The sequence below is a fragment of the Pecten maximus genome, chromosome 13 (assembly GCF_902652985.1).
Source record: "Pecten maximus chromosome 13, xPecMax1.1, whole genome shotgun sequence".
Taxonomy (NCBI): Eukaryota; Metazoa; Mollusca; class Bivalvia; order Pectinida; family Pectinidae; genus Pecten; species Pecten maximus.
Window position 1 is genome coordinate 25,748,010 of NC_047027.1, and position 22,413 is coordinate 25,770,422.

The 22,413-nt window shown below is 36.6% G+C and overlaps 1 protein-coding gene across 1 annotated transcript in view; it reads left to right on the top strand.

The window, feature by feature from the left end:
* The window catches only part of LOC117340581, a 92,815-nt gene that overhangs the window by 55,872 nt on the left and 14,530 nt on the right, over nt 1-22,413 (top strand). Inside the window, 1 exon segment of the mRNA XM_033902340.1 lies at nt 20,012-21,991. Coding sequence (XP_033758231.1) covers nt 20,012-21,991 — 1,980 coding nt within the window.

Sequence of the window (22,413 nt, forward strand, 5' to 3'; positions counted from 1 at the left end):
TCTGGTTAATCCGCCATTACGTCAGACCAAAACATCGTCATTTTAAATACACACAGAAAGCACATCGTTTTATTTTGGCCACTACAAAAGTTACCACATTAACCAAAAACTATCAAACTTATGGGATATAGTCTTATTGATCATGCATATTGTTGTCATTTATCCGTATTTTCGAAAATCCATTGGGTCCTATTCGACATGTCCAAGTTTGTAATTAAGCCGCCATTACGTCAGACCAAAACATCGTCAATTTTAAACGCACACAAAAAGCACATCGTTTTATTTAGGCCACTACAAAAGTTACCACATTAACCAAAAACTATCAAACTTATGGGATATAGTCTTATTGATCATGCACATTGTTGCCATTTATCCGTATTTTCTAAAATCCATTGGGTCCTATTCGACATGTCCAAGTTTGTAAATAGCCGCCATTACGTCAGACCAAAACATCGTCAATTTTAAACGCACACAAATAGCACATCGTTTTATTTTGGCCACTACAAAAGTTACCACATTAACCAAAAACTATCAAACTTATGGGATATAGTCTTATTGATCATGCATATTGTTGTCATTTATCCGTATTTTCGAAAATCCATTGGGTCCTATTCGACATGTCCAAGTTTGTAATTAAGCCGCCATTACGTCAGACCAAAACATCGTCAATTTTAAACGCACACAAAAAGCACATTGTTTTATCTAGGCCACTACAAAAGTTACCACATTAACCAAAAACTATCATACTTATGGAATGTGGTCTTGATTATCATGCACATTGTTGTCATTTATCCGTATTCTCGAAAACCCCATAGGGACTTTTCGAAAATTGGAGATTCCCGCCGATCTTTCCTGCGTTGTGCTTGACTTTCATACTCAAAATACAAACACTTGGACAGCAAATTGTGATATATTTCATATTGATGACACTTCTGCACTTTGATATTAATAAAATTAAAGCACATAATTGGATCTTGGTGATGATTTCAAATAGAAATTATCGATAATTATGTGCCTGGTTTTCAAGTTTTCTCCAATATGGCGTCTAGCGAAGACTGAACCGAGCGACCGCAAAGGATTGTGGGAAGGCCAGGGGCCACTATGTAAACACAAGGGCAAATAGAGAGCTGCCAATCTCTCTGTATATATGTCTCTGGTAACATCTGGTGTGGGTATAAATTGTAATTTAGCCATTTTTTTTCAATTTATCAAATACTCTTTTATTGGAGTGGTAACATCATTTAAAACATTATAATGATTTTGTCGTTGACCAAAACACAGGACGTGTTTGAAATTTTCTTGTGCCATTTGCCAAAAAAAAGGTTATATCTCAATTCAAGCCAAAATGAATAAATCATTGGAGAACATTAAAACCCAAATTGTGGTCAGGTGGCTGGCTTGCCTTTCACCTAGGTGGCCAGGGTTTGATTCCTCACTCGGATGTGTAAAGGTATGGGGGTCTCCTGCAGGACCACGTGGGTTTTTCCCCCAGTTTCTCTGTGTCCTTCCACCCCTCGTGTGCTTCAATTCAGGCCAACAACAGTGATTAATAAGAGTTGATAGAACTTGTTTTGAATTTGTTGTGAAATAAATAAAGTTTACATTTACAAAACCCTAAAATTAGATTGTTACACAATCTGTTTTGAGAGAATTCATAATAGTTTAATATGACCATGAAATTTTTGTCGGCCTGTAGCTGTTGGGGGAATAAGCTCAATTTGATCAAATAGGCATATCTATACATCTCACATCAATTCAATCATCTTTTAAGAAGTTACTTTCTTCTAATCATGCAAAAATCAGAACAATCTAAGAAGATACCTCCCTTCTCATTGTATAATCCATATTGGTTGTATGTAAATATGTTTAAGTTTGTTAACCTGTTTTATGTAAGGAGATTACTTATTTAGGCTCTGCCTGATGTCCAATCCTATATTGATGTAACATCATTCAATAAAATATGTTGAAATTGAATTGACCATGAAAATTTGTGTTATTTGAAATATATAGAACACCAGCTAGTTTTGCTTTGATTTTGTGGATTTGCAAGGACGTCCTTGTGTACAGTTATAAACCAATGTCTTTAAATCTGTCTGATTGTTGCATGTACTGATACGACAATACCGATGCTCACCTCCTATACCATACCAGTGCGAGACTGCTGCTTGACCTGAAGCTTGCCTGCCGATGCATGAATTAGCTGCATGAATGAGACATCAATGAATTGCTTGGTTTAACTTATACTGTTGTTCGTTGTAACATTTTATTGAAAATCAGTGATCACTTATCGTTTCAGACGTAGTAAAATTTTTGCGCGATCCAAGAGGCATTGACCAGGAGAGTGGGGTACCCATGTTACACCTGGAGTACCTTCTAAGATCTCGACTGATGGCCAGCAGAATTTGTCAAGGTCAGATATATATTCATGCGTCGGAACAGATCGACTCCAATAGTACCATAGAATATATGGGAAGTTGTGCAGAACAACTGAGAATGTTCATAAGGCATGTGCAATTGGACCAGACTTGCTGCGATAACATGTCGTCAAGGAAAGCCACCTACGCCACTGTATCAGAAAGAAAATTTGTGAGAGGACCTGAAGAAGATATAGAATCCCAATACGATTTGAGAGCAGACACATCAAAGTCTCCCCCGGGCTACCTTCGGATGTTGCCCACTTCACCAAGAATGTGGCGGCCCTTTTTAGCCGTTGGATACAATGGGAAAATGTATCTGTCACATTCTATTGATGGACTAGAGAACAGAAGAGCACTTGTAGGTGTAAGATGTTTGAAATGGCCAGATATTTCTCTGGAATGGGTGTCACGTCATCGACCTAGCAACTGGCCTGGTCAGCAAGCGATACAATTGTCAGTGTCAGAAGGATGTTTGGTTATTTCACGAGCACATCCCTTAAGCAAATTACCCAATGTCGAGTGGCAATATGTTTTTCCTTGTGCAGAACGTATTCTTGCTTTAGATGCACTGACGGTTGATATGCGGAACTGCTTCTGGGTCTTCAAAAGTCTTGTAGACTACTATCTACTAAATGCAAGTGCAAGATTGACCACAACACATCTGAAGACAGTGCTGTATTTTGCTTGTGAGACAATTTCAGTTGATTTGTGGAAGAAGAACAGATCAGGATGTCTTCTCTATCTACTGAACATGCTACGAAGATATCTGACATCAAGACGTCTCCCAAACTATTTCATCATAGGAAATAACATGCTTGATGGCTTCACGGACGAGCAGCTTGCCTTCTTCACTGCAACAGTTCAGACGCTTCTCTCATTCCCATTCATGGCCATCACATTCATGGCGGATCACTATGGTTACAGATCAACAGACTACATTAATCATATTCTTGAGGATGTTGAAATGTTCCATAGAGAATTAGACATAGAGCAGACAGTTAACGGCGTGATTTTACCTGAATTGATGCAGATTTTCACAAATGATCTTTTCTCACGGCTGTATGAACTGGCGGCCCACATTCTGCACGAAGCATACTTCTTCGTAGAAATTGCATACACCTCTTCTAACAACGAAACAGCAATCACATTTCAGGATTTCGTCATTCAGAACCTGACAACAGAATGCAGAGAGGACATACACAGATTGTCTGTGTGTCTTGACGATATGTTCAAAACTTCCTTGCAGGAATTCTACAAGTTTGATGTCACAAGAGAGACATCTCCGGCCACTCCAAAGTTTCCTGTATGCTTAGAGGTTAACACACCTGTGTTATTGCCGCACAAAAAAACTCCGGGATGCGAGGCAACATCAGAAACAACCAATGAAAACAGGGGGAATCTACCTGAAGAAGCATCAGACGGAGAGAAAGGGACGAGTAGGAAAGAGGAGTACAGATTAAGAGATCTCCTTGGCACCGCCAAAGCTGGTAGATTTGCTGATGAAGTTCTACCCAACAAGGCAGCAGATTCCATCATACTGCAATCTGAATTTCTTCTGAAACTGGGATATGATTTATATCATCAAACAAAATTTCAGGATGGTGCGCATATTGCTTCTTGTGCAATAAATCTGATCAAAGAGCACCAGATCGGTGAGTTGGACTCTTCAAGTATAGAGGATCCCATGTTGAAGGAAGAAGTTGAGCAGCAGCGTGCAGAAACAGTAGCTAGGTTGAAGTCCAATCTTATAAAGCATCTTGGTACATTGTACATCTGTTACCATGTGCTTGGAACTGTTCATCTCTTCCAGAAATACAAAGAAGACTTCGAAGAGTTGGTGTCCAGTGACCTTAATATAACTGATGTTTTAAAGGATTTACATAAACAACTGGGATTGAAACAATACAATGCTTTACTCAAAAAGTGTCAATGTCACATTCCCGCAACAACAAATTAAAATCAGAAATGACTTTCAATGTTAAGTTAAGTGCATCATTATATTTAATACTTGAAAATGTCCATGTTAGTAGAAATACAACTTAATGTAAATGTTTTTTCTTCAAGATTAGCCTTGAGCAAATTAACTGTTCAAAATGTTTATGTAAATATGAATATTCCTGAAAATGTACATTTTTTGGAGGTTTGTTTCATGTATATATGTTGTTGAAGGCGACAGTTTTTATTGTTCAAAAGTTAAAAAAAAAAAAAAAAACATTGTATATCCTATTTTCTCTGTGTTTTTCCAACTAACATGAGGCACTTCAGTTGCAAGGTACCAAGTTTTTTTGGTTACTTGAGATGAAGTCTCAAGTGACCTGTTGTGGTCATCTTTTGTTCAGCACTGTGTGTTGTAAACAATTTACATTTTCAACTTTTCAATAAGAGGCCCATGGTCATGATATTCATGGGCAAGTATCAATATAGCATGCCAGGGATGAAGGGCTGTAAAGTTTGTTCAACTGAACGACCTTGACCTTACTTTCAAGCAATTGCTAAACAATAATAACAGTCAATGTTTCTTCTCCCTTTTTAGGTCATCTGACCTAAAGGGTCAGGATGACCTGTAGTTACTGTGCTTCGTCTGTCGTTATGCATAAACTTTCAACATTTCAAACTTCTATTTAAGTTCTGGTTAGAATGAGCTGAAACAAGCCTGGAATGATCCTGAGATAATCCTGACCATGTATTGTTATTTTTCTGGTCGGTCTGAAATCCAAGATCTTGAAAAGCACATTTCGAACTTCTTCTCCTGTTCCATTGGTGCCATTGAGATGGAAATTGGTCAGGATGTTAAGGAAAGAGAGCCATGAAAGTGTTATTATTTTTCAGCCTTGTAAAAAAATTCATGGCAGCAAATGTGGCCATTTTGTAACTTGATTTCACAATCATGGTTTTCCTGAACAACACCTATTTCCAACTTCTCAAGTTCTACCTGTGGGATTCAGCCCTAACTTACTCAGAATGAGATGGTCCTGACCAAGTGTTGTTATTTTCTCGGTCAGTCCGAAATCCAAATGGCCACCATAGCAGTCATCTTGAAAAACACATTTTGAACTTCTTTTCCTGTTCCACTGGTGCCATTGAACTGGAAATTGATGAGCATGTTAGGGAAAGAGAACCAGCAAAGTGTTGTTATTTTTCAGCTATGGCAGCCATTTTGTAACATGATTGAGCAATCATGGTTTTCCTGAACAACACCTATTTCAAACTTCTTCTCAAGTTCCACCAGTGACAATCAACTCAAACTTAGCTACAATAGTCTTGAGATCGTCCTGACGAAGTGTTATTTTTCTGGTTGGTCCAAAATCCAAGATGGAACAGTACCACTATACTTGCTACTGAGTATGTATACTACAATAGTAAATGGGTCTTGTAAGTCAGATGACCATTAATGCCCATTGACCTCTTGTTATATATTGAAAAGCTTACATGTGTTTTGAGAATATTTGAAAATTGATGTTTTTTTGTGAAATTTGCACTTTGTTTTCTGCAATGCAATGAGTTTTGTCTGCCATTACATTAGAAACTTGGAAAATTTGTAGGATTATAGGAAGTAAATTTTCATTGATTTTTGGAGGTTGCTTAAAACTAATTACATGGACATACTTCAAAGGTCACAGGGGTCAATTGTGTTAAAATCTTCAAATGACTTAAGCTCATTAACCAAGAGGCCCAGGGTCATTTTGTAATCAGCGAGTAGTTTGCTGGAATGAAGGGCTACAATGTTTGTTAAAAGGAATGGCTTTGACATACATTCAAAGTCACATGAGTAATATGTATTTAAATCTTTAAATGACTTCTACCCATATACTGAGAGGCCCTGAGGGTCAAAATATTGGGCTAATAGTATGCTGGGTTGAAAGCCAAAAAGATTGTTCAAACAAATGACCTTGACCTACTTTCTATGTCATCAAAGTCATATGTGTTATATCATTTAATTGTTCTTTCCCCCCCCCCCCCCCCCCCCCCCCCCCTGAATAACCAAGTGATCTGTGGCCATGGTATTTGGCCAATACTATGCTAGAATGAAGTCGGCTACAAACGAGCTTCAATGATTGAAATTTAAGTCCGCTTTTACATTATATGTGAATGAAGAGGTAATCAGATTAGCATGCACATAAATAGCTTAGATCTACTTCATAGTTAAATTAGTAGTAGGTGAGAGATCCTGGCCTATTTAGCCTCTTCTTTAGTTTATCTTTACATATTACATTTATAAAGAGTTCTTTGTTACTTTAAATTTGTTTGTTTTTAACATTTATTGGTGTTAATTGCGTGTTATATTGTGTAATAAGTGACTAATTAATTGTAAAAATCAATGTGTTTTGTAAATACCTAATGAATGCGAATCATTAAAATTATAATTCTATAGGTCCTACAAAAATGCATATGTTACTGCCATTTATAGAAGCAGAATGCTGCACGGATTTGTCACTTGCACCCTAGTGACCTTGCTTGGTCCACACGTATAGCATTCTTTACAGAAGCCAGTGTTATAAAACTTGTAAACATATATTTATAAAACATTTTTAACAGTATGGGTAAACATATTTTTATAAAACATTTTTAACAGTATGGGTAAACATATTTTTATAAAATATTTTTAACGGTATGGGTAAACATATTTTTATAAAACATTTTTAACGGTATGGGTAAACATATTTTTATAAAACATTTTTAATGGTATGGGTAAATATATTTTTATAAAACATTTTTAATGGTATGGGTAAACATATTTTTATAAAACGTTTTTAACAGTATGGGTAAACATATTTTTTATAAAACATTTTTAATGGTATGAGTAAACATTTTTTTATAAAACATTTTTAACAGTATGAGCAAACATATTTTTATAAAACACTTTTAACGGTATGGGTAAACATATTTTTATAAAACATTTTTAATGGTATGAGTAAACATATTTTTATAAAACATTTTTAACGGTATGCGTAAACATATTTTTATAAAACATTTTTAACAGTATGGGTAAACATATTTTCATAAAGCATTTTTAATGGTATGGGTAAATATATTTTTATAAAACATTTTTAACAGTATGGGTAAACATATTTTTATAAAACATTTTTAATGGTATGAGTAAACATATTTTAATAAAACATTTTTAACAGTATGCGTAAACATATTTTTATAAAACATTTTTAACGGTATGCGTAAACATATTTTTATAAAACATTTTTAGCGGTATGCGTAAACATATTTTTATAAAACGTTTTTAACGGTATGGGTAAATATATTTTTATAACACACTTTTAACGGTATGCGTAAACATATTTTTATAAAACACTTTTAACGGTGTGGACTCCGTATTGGCACTTGACTATTTATAATTCAGGAAAGCACAGTTTAATCAATGGGTAGGAAATCATTTATATATAATCGCTTTAATTGGAATTATATAATGCATGCACGGGCTTGTCACATTTCAACCTGAAAATGTACATCGGTGAATTTATATAATACATAATGTTAAGTGTATGATGTTCTGACTTGGGGCCGTGGTGGCCGCGTGGTTAAAGTGTCCCGACACTTTATCACTAGCCCTCCACCTCTGGGTTGCGAGTTCGAAACCTACGTGCGGCAGTTGCCAGGTACTGACCGTAGGTCGGTGGTTTTTTACTCCGGCTTTCCTCCACCTCCAAAACCTGGCACGTCCTTAAATGACCCTGGCTGTTAATAGGACGTTAAACAAAATAAACCAAATTTTCTGACTTTAGTAGCTTTTAACTCTTCTGAGTTATAGTAACTCTAAATTTGATATCGGGATTAGAGAAAGTTTTGATGAGAAAGTTTCATCAATGAAAATTAAAAGAAATTTCAACAAGGTTTAAAAAAAATATCTGCATGCAAATGTAGGATTTGAGATAATTCCTCTTCGAATTCATAAGTCATATATCTGGTACTCATACCAATAAGAATATAATACACATTGTAAAGTCTCCTCTCATTTGTTAGTGTATAAGAATCATGATCAGGAAGCATGTTTTACATCATGATCAGCTGGCATCAGATTAAACTCATTGCCGTTGATCTCAAATTTATTCGTAAGATTACATGTATATGTTACACATAGGATGTTTTTATTTGTGTTTAATATATTTGTATGTAACTATGACAACTTTGATATTCCTGAATATCAGTACATGTATTTAATTGGGCAACGATTTCTCGGTCGGTAATAGAGCTCCTGCTACATGTTTGTAACCTCGGATGAAGATCTGGGGTACATGGTTCGACACTCGATCCCTACCCTAGTGGTGAGAAACAGACTGGTCTGTGCTGAGGAATTCATGGGCAAGACCCTTTACCCAATTGCTCTGTGATGGTGTGCTACAGGCCTCTTGTATGTTGTTTAGTGAGGTAGTCACCAACTACTACAAGGAGGCTCCCTCTCAGAATAACTCTGGCTGTTTACGGGGAGATAAACCCAGCTTTAACAACCAAACAAATAAACAATCAATATTTTTTTGAGTGACATTATGACAATATGACAACAAAAAGTATGAAACTGTACTTGAGAGTGACACATATATTACTGTACTCCCATACAATCACTTTAATTCTTCAACTTGGCATTTGGTTTGGCTTTTTTTTTTAAATATATGGAATTTAGTGAATAAGGAGGTGTATTTGCTTAAAACTTCTTTTTTTGTATATATATATTTTTTTTTTTTTGTAATTTTATTCAAGACTTTTTAGCAATATAATGGCATATGTGCAATTACAATCAAAGTTGGTATTGATACATAATAGCTATATTACTCCCATCAACTTAAGACGTTCATGTCAGTACATGCAGTGGTACACATATATATATTTCCTTTAGGAAACAGAGAGAAAAAGAAAGAGAGACAGAAAGAGGGAGAGAGAGCAAATTTTGTATTTTGATAAAAAAATCTGTTTCAATTTTTTCAAAAAAGAAGGAATGTATCTAGTCATTATATAAAATGTGTTCAGAAATGTTTTAATTGTCATTGAATTCACAATCAAGTTTTCAATTTATCACCTTTTAGAAATTCTATAGATGTCTTTTAATTACACCAGTATTAACCTCTAAATGCGGGTCACCACATAGCACGTTCCTCGAGCAGGGTTGGATTTATAAATATCTCTGTTTTTGTTGTTTATATTGACCTTAAAGTGTCTGGAACATGTGTTTATGTGTTCAGGGGATCTTAACAATATTTATACCTCATGCCTAAATACATTGTATATATATATAAAAAAAACCATATCAAAGTTGAATTGTTAGCTCATTTGTTATGAGTAACCAGGTCTCAAAGTGGCGCCTATTTTAGTGGCCATGATGCCTTAAATTCACCATTGGTGACCAGTTATTGACCTATAAAAATTGTGAAAATTTACGATTTGATTAATCTTTCAAGGGACGAACTAAAATGACATTCACAATAGAAAAAGTTAAAGAGTTATACTAATCTAAAGAATTAAAAAATCTTTTTTTTTTTCATAAAATCAAGAAAACTATACTAATCTAAAGAATTAAAAAATCTTTTTTTTTTCATAAAATCAAGAAAACTATACTAATCTAAAGAATTAAAAAATCTTTTTTTTTCATAAAATCAAGAAAACTATACTAATCTAAAGAATTAAAAAATCTTTTTTTTTTCATAAAATCAAGAAAACTATACTAATCTAAAGAATTAAAAAATCTTTTTTTTTTCATAAAATCAAGAAAACTAGGCCAGGCGACGAACTTTTCCAATTGGTGTCTAGATTTTATAACTTGGTAGCCAAATAGGCCACCTGGTAAAAATATCCACTTTGAGCTCTAGGTAACCTTGAGCCAATACTGTCGTCAAGTTTTATGTCCTTGTTGGTGTCAGCGACCTAGTCAGACTTTTTGAAAAGATGTTTAGTCCATAAGTATTCACTAGACACTCGTCTTATTTGTTGTGTACATTCATTAGAGAATAGGTATGATGTTACTGAAAAATAATGTGGTAATATTTTGTAATTTTGTTCAAATTTTACCATAGCTGTTTTGGACTTAACTCTTTTGAAAAACTTGCATCAAAACTCAATTTGAAATTATTCAAAGGTTTTCACCCATTTGGTGTATATAATACCTGTCGCCAACATTAGATTACATTAGACCACAAAACAATCCAAATAGATGATAAATAACTAATAAATAACCAAATCAAACATAGTATTGGTAAATAAAATGCGTTTTATATCTTTTATTATCTTTCTTGTTGGTAATTCCATCCTCTTGTCGGTAGATCTATTTTTCTTGTCGGCTCAATTTTCCCTGTCACCACCATTGTATCAGACACCACAAAACAATCAAAAATAGAAAAGAAAGAGAAGAAAAGAAAAGAAAAAAAAGCATATCAAACATTGTATTAATAAATAAATTAAAAAAAGCAACTATTTTGTATTTCATTTTCTATCTTATCGGCTTCTTGTCGTTAATTCAAGCCTCTTGTCGGTAGATCTATTCTTCTTGTCGGCTCAATATTACCTGTCACAACCATTATTTCAGACCACAAAATATTCCTAAATAAAAAAATCAACAAATCTTACATTGTATTAATAAATAAAAACTATTTTATCTCTCATTTCCTTTCTTGTCGGCTTCATGTCGGTAATTCTAACTTCTTGTCGGCTCTTGTCGGTAAATCTAGTTTCTTGTCGGCTCTTGTCGGTAACTAGTGAGACCCTAACAGCACGCATGCGCAATTAACACGGGTAACACTAATGGCTTGATCTCGTGCGGCAGTCACGGACCAACTGGCCATATAAAATACGATATGACTGTGAAAACTACCGGGGTACTCTTATTTATCGTCTGCACTGTAGACGATAAATTACACATGTTAATTCATTGATATAAAAGTTGTGACCAGCACGACGACTGCAGACTTGTTTCCGTACTGTATACAAAATGGCGGCCTGTGTTACATTACGTAGCAGTCAGCTTACTAGTCAATCTTGCTATAATTGAGCTTAATTAGCTTTGTATGTTCGTGGACATATACCACACGAGATCATACCTGCGTGAAAATCACAAGGTAGTTGAGGGTAGGATTAATTATTTTGTTGGTACAACAGCGTAGATGGGACCTAGATGGGACCGCTACAATTTGCAAGCTGACTAGGCCTGTGGCGGTATAATGTAAACAACCTGTCAATCCAATGTGTCAAATCTGACAGGTGATTCCAATTAAATGTGGTACATTGTAAATAAGCTTTCATAAGTTACAAATTCCTATCATCTTATGCTTTAGAATTCATCTACCGCTCAGTTGAAAATTCAAAAAAAAAAATTGTTAATTTTTTTTGTTTTGAAAATGAACCTCAAAAACGTACCTGCGCACTATACGCGAGTGCGCACTATACCCGAGTATTTACGGTATGTATATAGAAAATGTTGAAGTTGTTGAGATGCAAGTAAAATATATACCGTTTTTATTCTAATAAACGCCCCCCCCCCCCCCCCCCCCTTTTTTTTTTGTATATGTTATACGTAATGTACAACTACTGTAAGTATAAAAAACAAAGTTTATGTTTCTTACAATTTCATACACGGGTGTCAAAATGTTTGTCACTTAGTTTTACAATGTTTTGGATACATATACACATGTTTCATGGTGTGAAATGGGTACATACAACAGATCTCACAACTTACCGACTCTGAAATTTTGATCTCCATTAAACGCCCCCCATTGGAAAAATTTCATGCCCCCGGGGCGTTTATTAGAATAAATACGGTACTGTAAAAGCGCTAGTGCAAAATGTAACTTTTTCTTTTGTCAGTTATCAGTTTTATATGAATTATAGATATATATCCCATGTTTCTCTTATTATATTATCTAGTCTATTTACCTTGAGTCTTGGGGTTAATATAATCACTCTTAAATCATTTACATTTGTTATAGTGACTATAAATAGAACCTGAAGGTCAAACAAAAGGTCAAACACAATGCATGATAGTGCTCAGGTTTGATGTCTTTCTGAATTGTTTACAGATATTGTTACAGCCAACATTTTTTCTTAATAAATCTGTCACAACATTGACCATCTTGTGTATATTTTCTTCGCCTTTCATGAGATTCTGATAAATATAGGGAATTCCCTACTCCAACAACTGCTAGAAACTTGTGATATGTTTGCATCCGAATGAAATGATTAAACAGAGAGTAAACCTTTACAGGGATTTTCCTTCAAAAGAAACAGGGTCCCTATTTGCCAGTGACAAAAATCCCAATTTTGAAGTCATTTTTGAATGATTAAGTATGTTTTAGATACAAAGACCTATATTGAGGCAATTTTGAAAAATAAAAAACAGCAACAGATAACCAAATGAAATCAAAAATAATATAAAGGCAATATTTATCAAAGAAAAACTGAAATTTGTATGAATTTCACTATTTTTGTTCTTCTCAATGTCCCATTATGTTGCGTAGAAATTCCCAATTCAATGGACCCTGGACCCTATTGAAAAATTGTGGGAAAATCTCTGCTTTAACTAGCTTAATAGGAAATATTTCCCTTTATTCTGACAAACAGGGAAATTCCCAGGTCACACTGAGATATTATGGTGAATTATCAAAACTCCTGACATTATACTGGGAAACTCCACAGTCATTCTGACGTTCTAGGAGATTCCTTGACCGGGGTTGGTCATTCCTACATACTACAGAATTCCTTGACCGGGGTCGGTCATTCTGACATACTAGGGAATTCCTTGACCTGGGTCGGTCATTCTAACATACTAGGGAATTCCTTGACCTGGGTCAGTCATTCTGACATACTAGAGAATCCCTTGACCTTGGTCAGTCATTCTGACATACTAGGGAATTCCTTGACTGGGGTCAATCATTCTGACATACTAGGGAATTCCTTGACTGGGGTTGGTCATTCTAACATACTAGAGAATTCTTGACCTGAGTCGGTCATTCTGACATACTAGAGAATCCCTTGACCTTGGTCAGTCATTCTGACATACTAGAGAATCCCTTGACCTTGGTCAGTCATTCTGACATACTAGGGAATTCCTTGACTGGGGTCAGTCATTCTGACATACTAGGGAATTCCTTGACTGGGGTTGGTCATTCTAACATACTAGAGAATTCTTGACCTGAGTCGGTCATTCTGACATACTAGAGAATCCCTTGACCTTGGTCAGTCATTCTGACATACTAGAGAATCCCTTGACCTTGGTCAGTCATTCTGACATACTAGGGAATTCCTTGACTGGGGTCAGTCATTCTGACATACTAGGGAATTCCTTGACTGGGGTTGGTCATTCTAACATACTAGAGAATTCTTGACCTGAGTCGGTCATTCTGACATACTAGAGAATCCCTTGACCTTGGTCAGTCATTCTGACATACTAGAGAATCCCTTGACCTTGGTCAGTCATTCTGACATACTAGGGAATTCCTTGACTGGGGTCAGTCATTCTGACATACTAGGGAATTCCTTGACTGGGGTTGGTCATTCTAACATACTAGAGAATTCTTGACCTGAGTCGGTCATTCTGACATACTAGAGAATCCCTTGACCTTGGTCAGTCATTCTGACATACTAGAGAATCCCTTGACCTTGGTCAGTCATTCTGACATACTAGGGAATTCCTTGACCTGGGCCAGTCATTCTAACATACTAGAGAATTCCTTGACCTGGGTCGGTCATTCTAACATACTAGAGAATCCCTTGACCTTGGTCAATCATTCTGACATACTAGAGAATCCCTTGACCTTGGTCAGTCATTCTGACATACTAGGGAATTCCTTGACCTGGGCCGGTCATTCTAACATACTAGGGAATTCCTTGACCAGGGTCGGTCATTCTGATATACAAGGCAATTCCTTGACCTTGGTCAGTCATTCTAACATACTAGAGAATACCTTGACCTGGGTCGGTCATTCTGACATACTAGAGAATCCCTTGACCTTGGTCAGTCATTCTGACATACTAGGGAATTCCTTGACCGGGGTCGGTCATTCTGACATACTAGAGAATCCCTTGACCTTGGTCAGTCATTCTGACATACTAGGGAATTCCTTGACCTGGGCCAGTCATTCTAACATACTAGAGAATTCCTTGACCTGGGTCGGTCATTCTGACATACTAGAGAATCCCTTGACCTTGGTCAGTCATTCTGAGATACTAGGGAATTCCTTGACCTGGGCTGGTCATTCTAACATACTAGGGAATTCCTTGACCAGGGTCGGTCATTCTGATATACGAGGCAATTCCTTGACCTCGGCCGGTCATTCTAATATACTAGAGAATTCCTTGACCTGGGTCGGTCATTCTGACATACTAGAGAATCCCTTGACCTTGGTCAGTCATTCTGACATACTAGGGAATTCCTTGACCGGGGTCGGTCATTCCTACATATACATGTAAGGTGAAAATAGCAATATACTTTAAAACCGAAGACACCTTTATCAGAAGAATCAAAATAAGGAACATGTAACATAGGAAGTAAAAATAATCTAAAGAACAAAGTCATATCATCTTGTCATAAAATATTGAGAAATCCCTGTTTCTGTTCACTGTGCTGATGATAAGGATTTCCTTTGAACACGCATGTTCTAGGTTGATTTTAAGGCTGAATATAAAGTGTGCACATGCATATTTGAATTGGCGTTCCGGAGTAGTAGTATGTTGTTTTCTATCTTAGTTTGTTTAAATTTTACATCATAAGTTAGAATCATGCATCAGCTAAAGTTACCGAGTGTTAGGGATTAAAGATGGTTGCCATGAATATTATTACATACGATGTCCTGTCTTTTAATGATGCATATCTAAATTAAGATGGAAAACTCATGGAATGAATTCTTTTGGAGGAAACATCAGTTGTTTATGAGACTTACCAATACTACCAAGCCCATCGTTTCATTTAATATTCTGAGTTTTCCTAGCTTGTGATAGCTGTAACAGTACTGAATCTATGACTTTTACAATAATAATGCTGAATTGAGAAAGGACGTGTGATCTTATGCGTGCATGGGTTCTTTTTCAGAATGGATAGAGTTGGCGAAAAACCGAGAGGCCATAGACAGCCGTAGTGGGATGCCACTGTATCATATGAGCTTCATCATACAAACTCTTGTGAGGGAGGAAAATATGCTGAAAGGCTGCAATGAAGACACATGTAAGACATACATCGGAAGCCGAGCTGAGAATCTGAAAATTTGTTTACAACATTCGAAAGGGGACTACATGGGAGATGAGTGTTGTGAAAAGGGATACCTGTCATTGTATCAGTATAGGTGTGTACAAACTAGTGATGATATCCTGGCAGTACCTTCACCAGAGCAGGCAAGAGATATAGATGTCGTTATGATAGAAACAGAGCCGATCCGGCCTGGCTATGTACGACTCCAAACTATGTCGCCACAGTTACACAAGGGACATACATATTGGATTGATGAAACCACAGCTCTCCTGAAGAAGCACATAAAACGGCAACAAACGGGCAACAAAGACATCGTCACACACAAAGCAATTAAATGTCTCGAGTGGCCCGAAGTTGCATCTGAATGGATATCACGTGATCGCCCAAGTGGCTGGCCCGGGCAAAGGTTTATTGAATCAGTTATAAGAGGCGGATGCATGGCGTTGTCCAGGTCTCATCCTTTTTCCCATCAGCGAGAAGTTGAATGGCAGCTGGTTTTCCCCCGTGCCGAAACTATTTTAATGACCAAAGCATTAACGGACTCGCAGCAGTATTGCTTGAATGTCTTCAAGATCCTTGTTGACTTTCATCTACGTGATTTCTCAATTAGACTGAAGACGACAACGTTCAAAACGATTGTGTACTTTGCTTGTGAGATATTACCAATTGATGCCTGGGAACAGAACATCAGTGGCTGTTTGATGTACCTATTGGACAAGTTGTACACCCATCTGAGCAAGAAATGGCTTCCTAACTACTTCATTCCAAGCAACAACATGTATGACCATCTCACAGATTATGAACCACTTGCACATTCGATATATGGGCTAAGAAGCTACCCAGCTATGGGGATATTCTTCCTGGCGGATCACCATGGCGTAGGACAGATGTCAATGTTTGATGCTACTTTAGAGGATATGGAAGAATATAGAAACCATCGGGATGTACGCCGCAGTTACCACGATGTGTTACTACCCAATCTACTCCAGCTTGCAAGTTTGTACATATTGAATGAATGGTACCCTTTCGCTGGCAGAGTTTTCCATTCCGCCTTTCAGGAAGTTTTGGCAGTTGCTAAAGAACATGACGATGTTCCAGTATTTGAGGATTTTGTGAAAAAAGCTCTTGCAACAGAGGACATAGAAGATAGAAGGTACATGTCTCGTTATATGGATAGACATTATGGCACAAGTCTGGAAAAAACTGTAGATTCCTCGGAAGAAACAGCCAGGTTTAAGGACATTGAGGGGATTGGTGATCTGGAACAATTTCACAATGAAACAATTCCAAGGAAATGCTTAGGAGACACAGTCCTAGAACTGACCTATATAATTCCTGTTGTAGAACGCCTAAGAAAGGAACAGAAGTTTTCTGATGCTGCTTGTCTTCTTCAGAAAGTTATCTTTAAAGCCAAAAAGTTTAGAGATGGCTTTACGATCCCAGACATCGTTGACGACCCTGCGTTAAAACGAGACCTGATCAAGCAAAGTGAATTACCACGAAAACTTGTCAACACTTGCCTCGTGATCTCATATCAACGGTTGTTCATATGTCTCTCAGAACTTGGTGAGACAGACACATTTAAGGAACATTTAGAGGAATATGAAGACATTTGTTATCAGCTAGATTCAAAGGAACCACTTAAGAAGGTGGCAGATGTTTGGGAGGTGTTCGGCAATAGCGAAAAGGCAAATAAATTGAGACAGGAAGCTACACGAAGCAGGGCTGACAAAGCAGAGAACTTGGCAAGAGTAATGATGCTTATTTTATCTGGTGCGGCTGGGAGTAGTTTTAGCAGCACTCTACGGCAATATATGTCATAGTGTTGTTTGGAAATAATACCATCGTGATCCTAAGGTACGGATTTTGAATTGATATAAGTTTCTGTTATCACAATTTCTCAGTGTTTTCTACCATATACTAGGGGAAAAGTTTAGATGTCCCACCATTCATCAATAAGTTGATATCCCGATCATCTAGGAGGCACAAGAAAACAGTTTTCCCGTAATATTTTGATGCTTTCAACATCATTAATAATATGTACAGTAGGGATAATGGATGAAACGAGGGGAATCCTAACCATAACCCTGGACAAAAATTATAAAATGATAAATGGTGTTTCCGAAGGTATAATTACCTTTTGAAACTACCCCCTTGTGTGGCTGTGCTCGACCAATGTGTGAAGATTTATCAAATCTGAAAATGTAGTCGCTAGCGCAACAATAACGCTTTTCTTTAAACAGTAACTGTGGTCTTAACCTTGGGAACCTTCTTTACAAACTCGTTGGAGATTTATTTTCATACTTCACTTATATATGACGTTTGACCCAAATCAATTTAAAATGAGGTCGCTAGAGCCATGACAGAAATGGACATCTGTACGTTTGAACGAATGTACGAATACAGGGCTATATCCACCCCTCGACTTATTCGCAAGGGGATAGTAATGTCACATTCTGAAAGCATGAAGAGACTTCGCGACATCTAAACAATACCGTCTGGTATCAAATACATGTGGAAGATAGATTTATTTTGCACAATTAAATAGAATAATTTCCAGTAAGTTGATAATGAAGACTTCAATACTTTACATATATAGTCTTTATCAAGACTGCCAGTTGTTCAAAAGGTGATTAGCTTAATCATTTGATTAGTGTAAATCTCATTTCTCATTTACTTCAAAACCTGTATGCATTCCTTAAAACAGACAGGTAGAAAGCGACTTAGGAGCGTAATAGCTTGATAAAATGTTATTTTACCAGAAATGATTTTATCAGGATTTTAAAATTGTTGTTAAACTATGGTTACATTGTAACTTAATCACTTTTTGAACAACTGGGCCCAGGTGTTGTACAATTTACTAGCACCAGTCGACTTCTCTCTGAATATATGTTAAAAATGGACTACGGAAAATATTGCCTAATATTGACTAATATTCGACAGAAACAAAGTGTCATAACTGTTTATTACATTTCTGCATCAAATCTTAGTAGACCACATGATGTTCAAAGTATGATCATATGACATTTAAATCGCATCTTATTCCATGAAATTCTCGACAATGACTTACGACATCATTGATAAAACTTAATATCGCACTCCCTCGTAACTTGATGAAAATCTGACAAATCTGTTTGGCTGAAATTTTCCAATGTCGTTGGTTTGAAACTAAAAACTAATTAAATCTGCTTGTTTACGCTTGTCAATTTTGACGGAGTATAATGGTATTGCGTAGTCTGTCCGTCTATCCAGCGTAAAAAAAATGCTTTATATATCCTTGCAGAAGTCATTATATGCCTTTTTCCTTTATCTTAGTACTTGAATCTTGTCTAGTTATATCCTACAGTTTTCAGTCCATTGTCTTCAAACTTTGATAATCATGGTGTTAAGTTGTATTTAATGAGATGCTGACTTTTTATTTCTACATTTTCTCTAGACTGTAAGAAAATCAAACATAGTTTAAAGTTAAGCTGAAAGCATGCCACCTAACTACTTATCTTGTTTTAATGCAAGATATTTAACACTTTGATATAAACAGTGGAATTTATTGTTACTCCATGCATGCAGTACTCTTGTAATATCGTAAAATACACCGAGTCACTGTCCTTTCCTTTCCTTTTCTGATTATTCTACTTCAGCTGTCATCTCCGTGTTAATCCTTGATTAACCTGCTATCAGAAATCAGATTGGAGTTACTTTATCTTAAATTACCAGTAAAACCATTTTCATGTTGCGGCTCTTAAACCAATCAATTGCAATAGTTTCAACAATACCTTTATTACGGATCAAGTTTCCACATATAAATTACCTTGACCTATTCGCAAGGTTACAGGGTTAAATTTGTTTAAAAAAAAAACTTTAAAAGTCGTCGTCTCAAGTTTCAGAAAGCCCAGGGGGCTTACATTTTCCCATGTGTCTAGGACAGAGTGGTATCAAAGTTCCTCATTTTAATGGCCTTGACCTATTTTTAAGGTCAAAGGGCCGAATTAGTTCAAAAGTCATTTGTGAATCTTCTGCATGTATAAATACCCAGGACACTCGTCTTTGGCCATTAGGTTGTTTTTATGTAGTGCTATGTAATAAATTACCTAATGTACTTTATGGTACTTTCTGACTCTCACTATCAATTGACCATAAACACAAAAAAAATCCTTTTAATGGTTACTAGAGATGGTGCGTTTGCTTTGCTTATTTTTTTATGTAAGAGATACTTAATAAACACTTGTTATGGCTGGATTACTTGTTTTAAGCAGCAAGGTAAATGGCCTCATATGAAAGCGTAGCCTCCGGGTACCGGTTATGTTATAAATGTAATAAGTCTGGTATAGCTAATTGCATTACTCGGTAATAACGTAATTACAAATTGTGTACCTTGTCCTTTTGCCTTTTTGAAATGCATGCATCCCTTTCTGTCTTTCAGACATTGAAGAGTTAGTGAGAGATCGATCTGCTATCGACACGTTGAGTCTGATCCCTATGGTACACCTTTCTCATATCATGAAGACGATGATAGAATCCAAGCATCTCCTGACGGTTCCCGCAGAGAACGCTGTTTACCAGTATGATACTGTATTGCGAGAAGGGAATGATCCAAACTTCAGAATGATGCTTTTCGGAAGCATAGTTGAAGAAATGGCAACAACTGTTGTGGATTTAAGACCTGATCAGGATCGAAGTATATTTCCTAAAATACCAAAGACAATCGGCTACACTTTGAAAGATAGTCCTGTGTGTCTAGGGAGTAGTAACACTGATTCTGTAGGCAATGAATTTGTTTACCAAATTGAAGACCAGCACACTCGGCCTGGCTATGTTCGTTTAAAACTTTGTCTTAGAGGAGGTGATAGGGAAATGGCAGAGTACCTGCTCTCAAAAGTGAAGTGTTCAAAATATCAACTACACAATATGTGTGTGTCAGAAAATCGATGGACCTTCTGTGGGAAATGCTCTTCTATATGGCCTGACGAAGCCAAGGAATGGTTCACACGAGATAGACCAGCTAAATGGCCAGACGAAGATATTCTATCAACCTCCAAGGAAGACGACTGCTTCCTAATTAGCCGACCACATCCACAAAGTAGTTATCCAGAAGGGGAATGGCAATGGGTGTTCCCGGAAACAGAGAAAAGAATTGCACGCGAAGCTTTATCAGAAGAACAAAAATATTGCTTCAGAGTTTTCAAAGTTTTAGTTGATTTCCACACAAGGAATTTGTCAGTGAAATTGACAACGACACACTTAAAGACAGTAATGTACACTTCGTGTGAAATACTCGCCGCTGCTTTGTGGGGAGTAAATCCCGGTGGCTGTCTAATGTTTCTGCTTCATCGACTTGTCACCTGTCTTCGCATGGGTGTCCTGCCTAACTACTTCATCCGCACTAATAACATGATAGAGCATTTCACCAAAGGACAATTATGTGCTCTTCGGCAGCGATTGTATGCCGTTAGAGTGTTTCCCGTACCAGCACTTGTGATGCTGGTGGATCACTACAGTCTATTTGGAATGTGTTTTCTCAACCGAACGCTGGAAGACATCGTTAAATTTAGAAAACATCAAAATCTATATCAGTCATTTGTAGAGTGCTTCCTCAGAAACTATTCCATGTATTATCGTGTTCAAATCCTTAACAAGATCTTTAAAAATGCTAAGCTGACACTGGAAGAGGCTTTCTTTACGAAAACGGAGAGACTGGCAACTTGCCAAGGTGAGGAACACAACTTTGAACAGTTCGTTCTTGATATCACTGGAGATGAATTCGGCGATCTGAAAGGATTGGTGTTGTATGAAATAGACACGGCTTGTGAGAGTGATTTCACACGTTCACTACACAGCTCGACAGATTTCGTTCATTTAAAAGATGTATTGGATCTTACAGATTGTCTGAATTACTCTGAAGTTCCGGTACCGAGAAATTCCGTCGATTCTCAACAAAAGGAAGTTATGTTCCTGGAAACTCTAACTTCGCACTTTACTCAACAGCGTCGGTACCAAGAAGCGGCCCACTTTGTGCGATGTACTATAAAGAAGACATTGCAAGCCATTCAGTACAGCAATAACAAAGCATCAGATCAGAACGCAACTGACGTGCAAAATGAACGTCTTCACCAGACTCAAATAACTCTGTATAACTGTGCACTGTTACGACTGTATTATGATCTCTATGGCATATACAAGTCAATGGGACAAGCCGAGCTGATGCAAGAATATATTGAGGACTACGAAGCGGCGTGCCTTGCATCTGACTACACATTCCATTACACCAGAGTGGCCAATATCTGGCAGAAACTTGGTGACCGTGCTAGAGCACAGGACTTAAGGGACCAGGCCGAATCTATCAAATCAACACAGAAGCACTATTCAAACGTGACGCGATATGACAGTATTGATGACGTAGACTAAGCTTCCATAAACGGATGATATTAAATCATGTCATAATGATGTGAAGTGATGTTTAATTTACTATTGTCATCCTACCCTTGTGGATTCGGTGATTCTAATAACAACTAGTTTTTATAAAGTATGCAAGTGAAAATTGCATTTAGAATTATTTATAAAAAGCAAATTCTGTGATACAAAATGATATACTCTAAAATCTTAATAATAAACCGGGACTTATTTTCTTGTTTGCATGGTTAGGCTTTTCTTAGAAGCGGCCTATTTTCAAGGCCGTCTTATTTACGAAATCATTTATCCTGTAAGTAAAGTAAGGATTATTTACGAGATCGTCTTACTTTTGAAACTGTTCATCGGTGAAAAAAAAATCATCATTGATCAATTTATTAAACAAGTACAGAGACATAAATGGTAATACATTAAAAA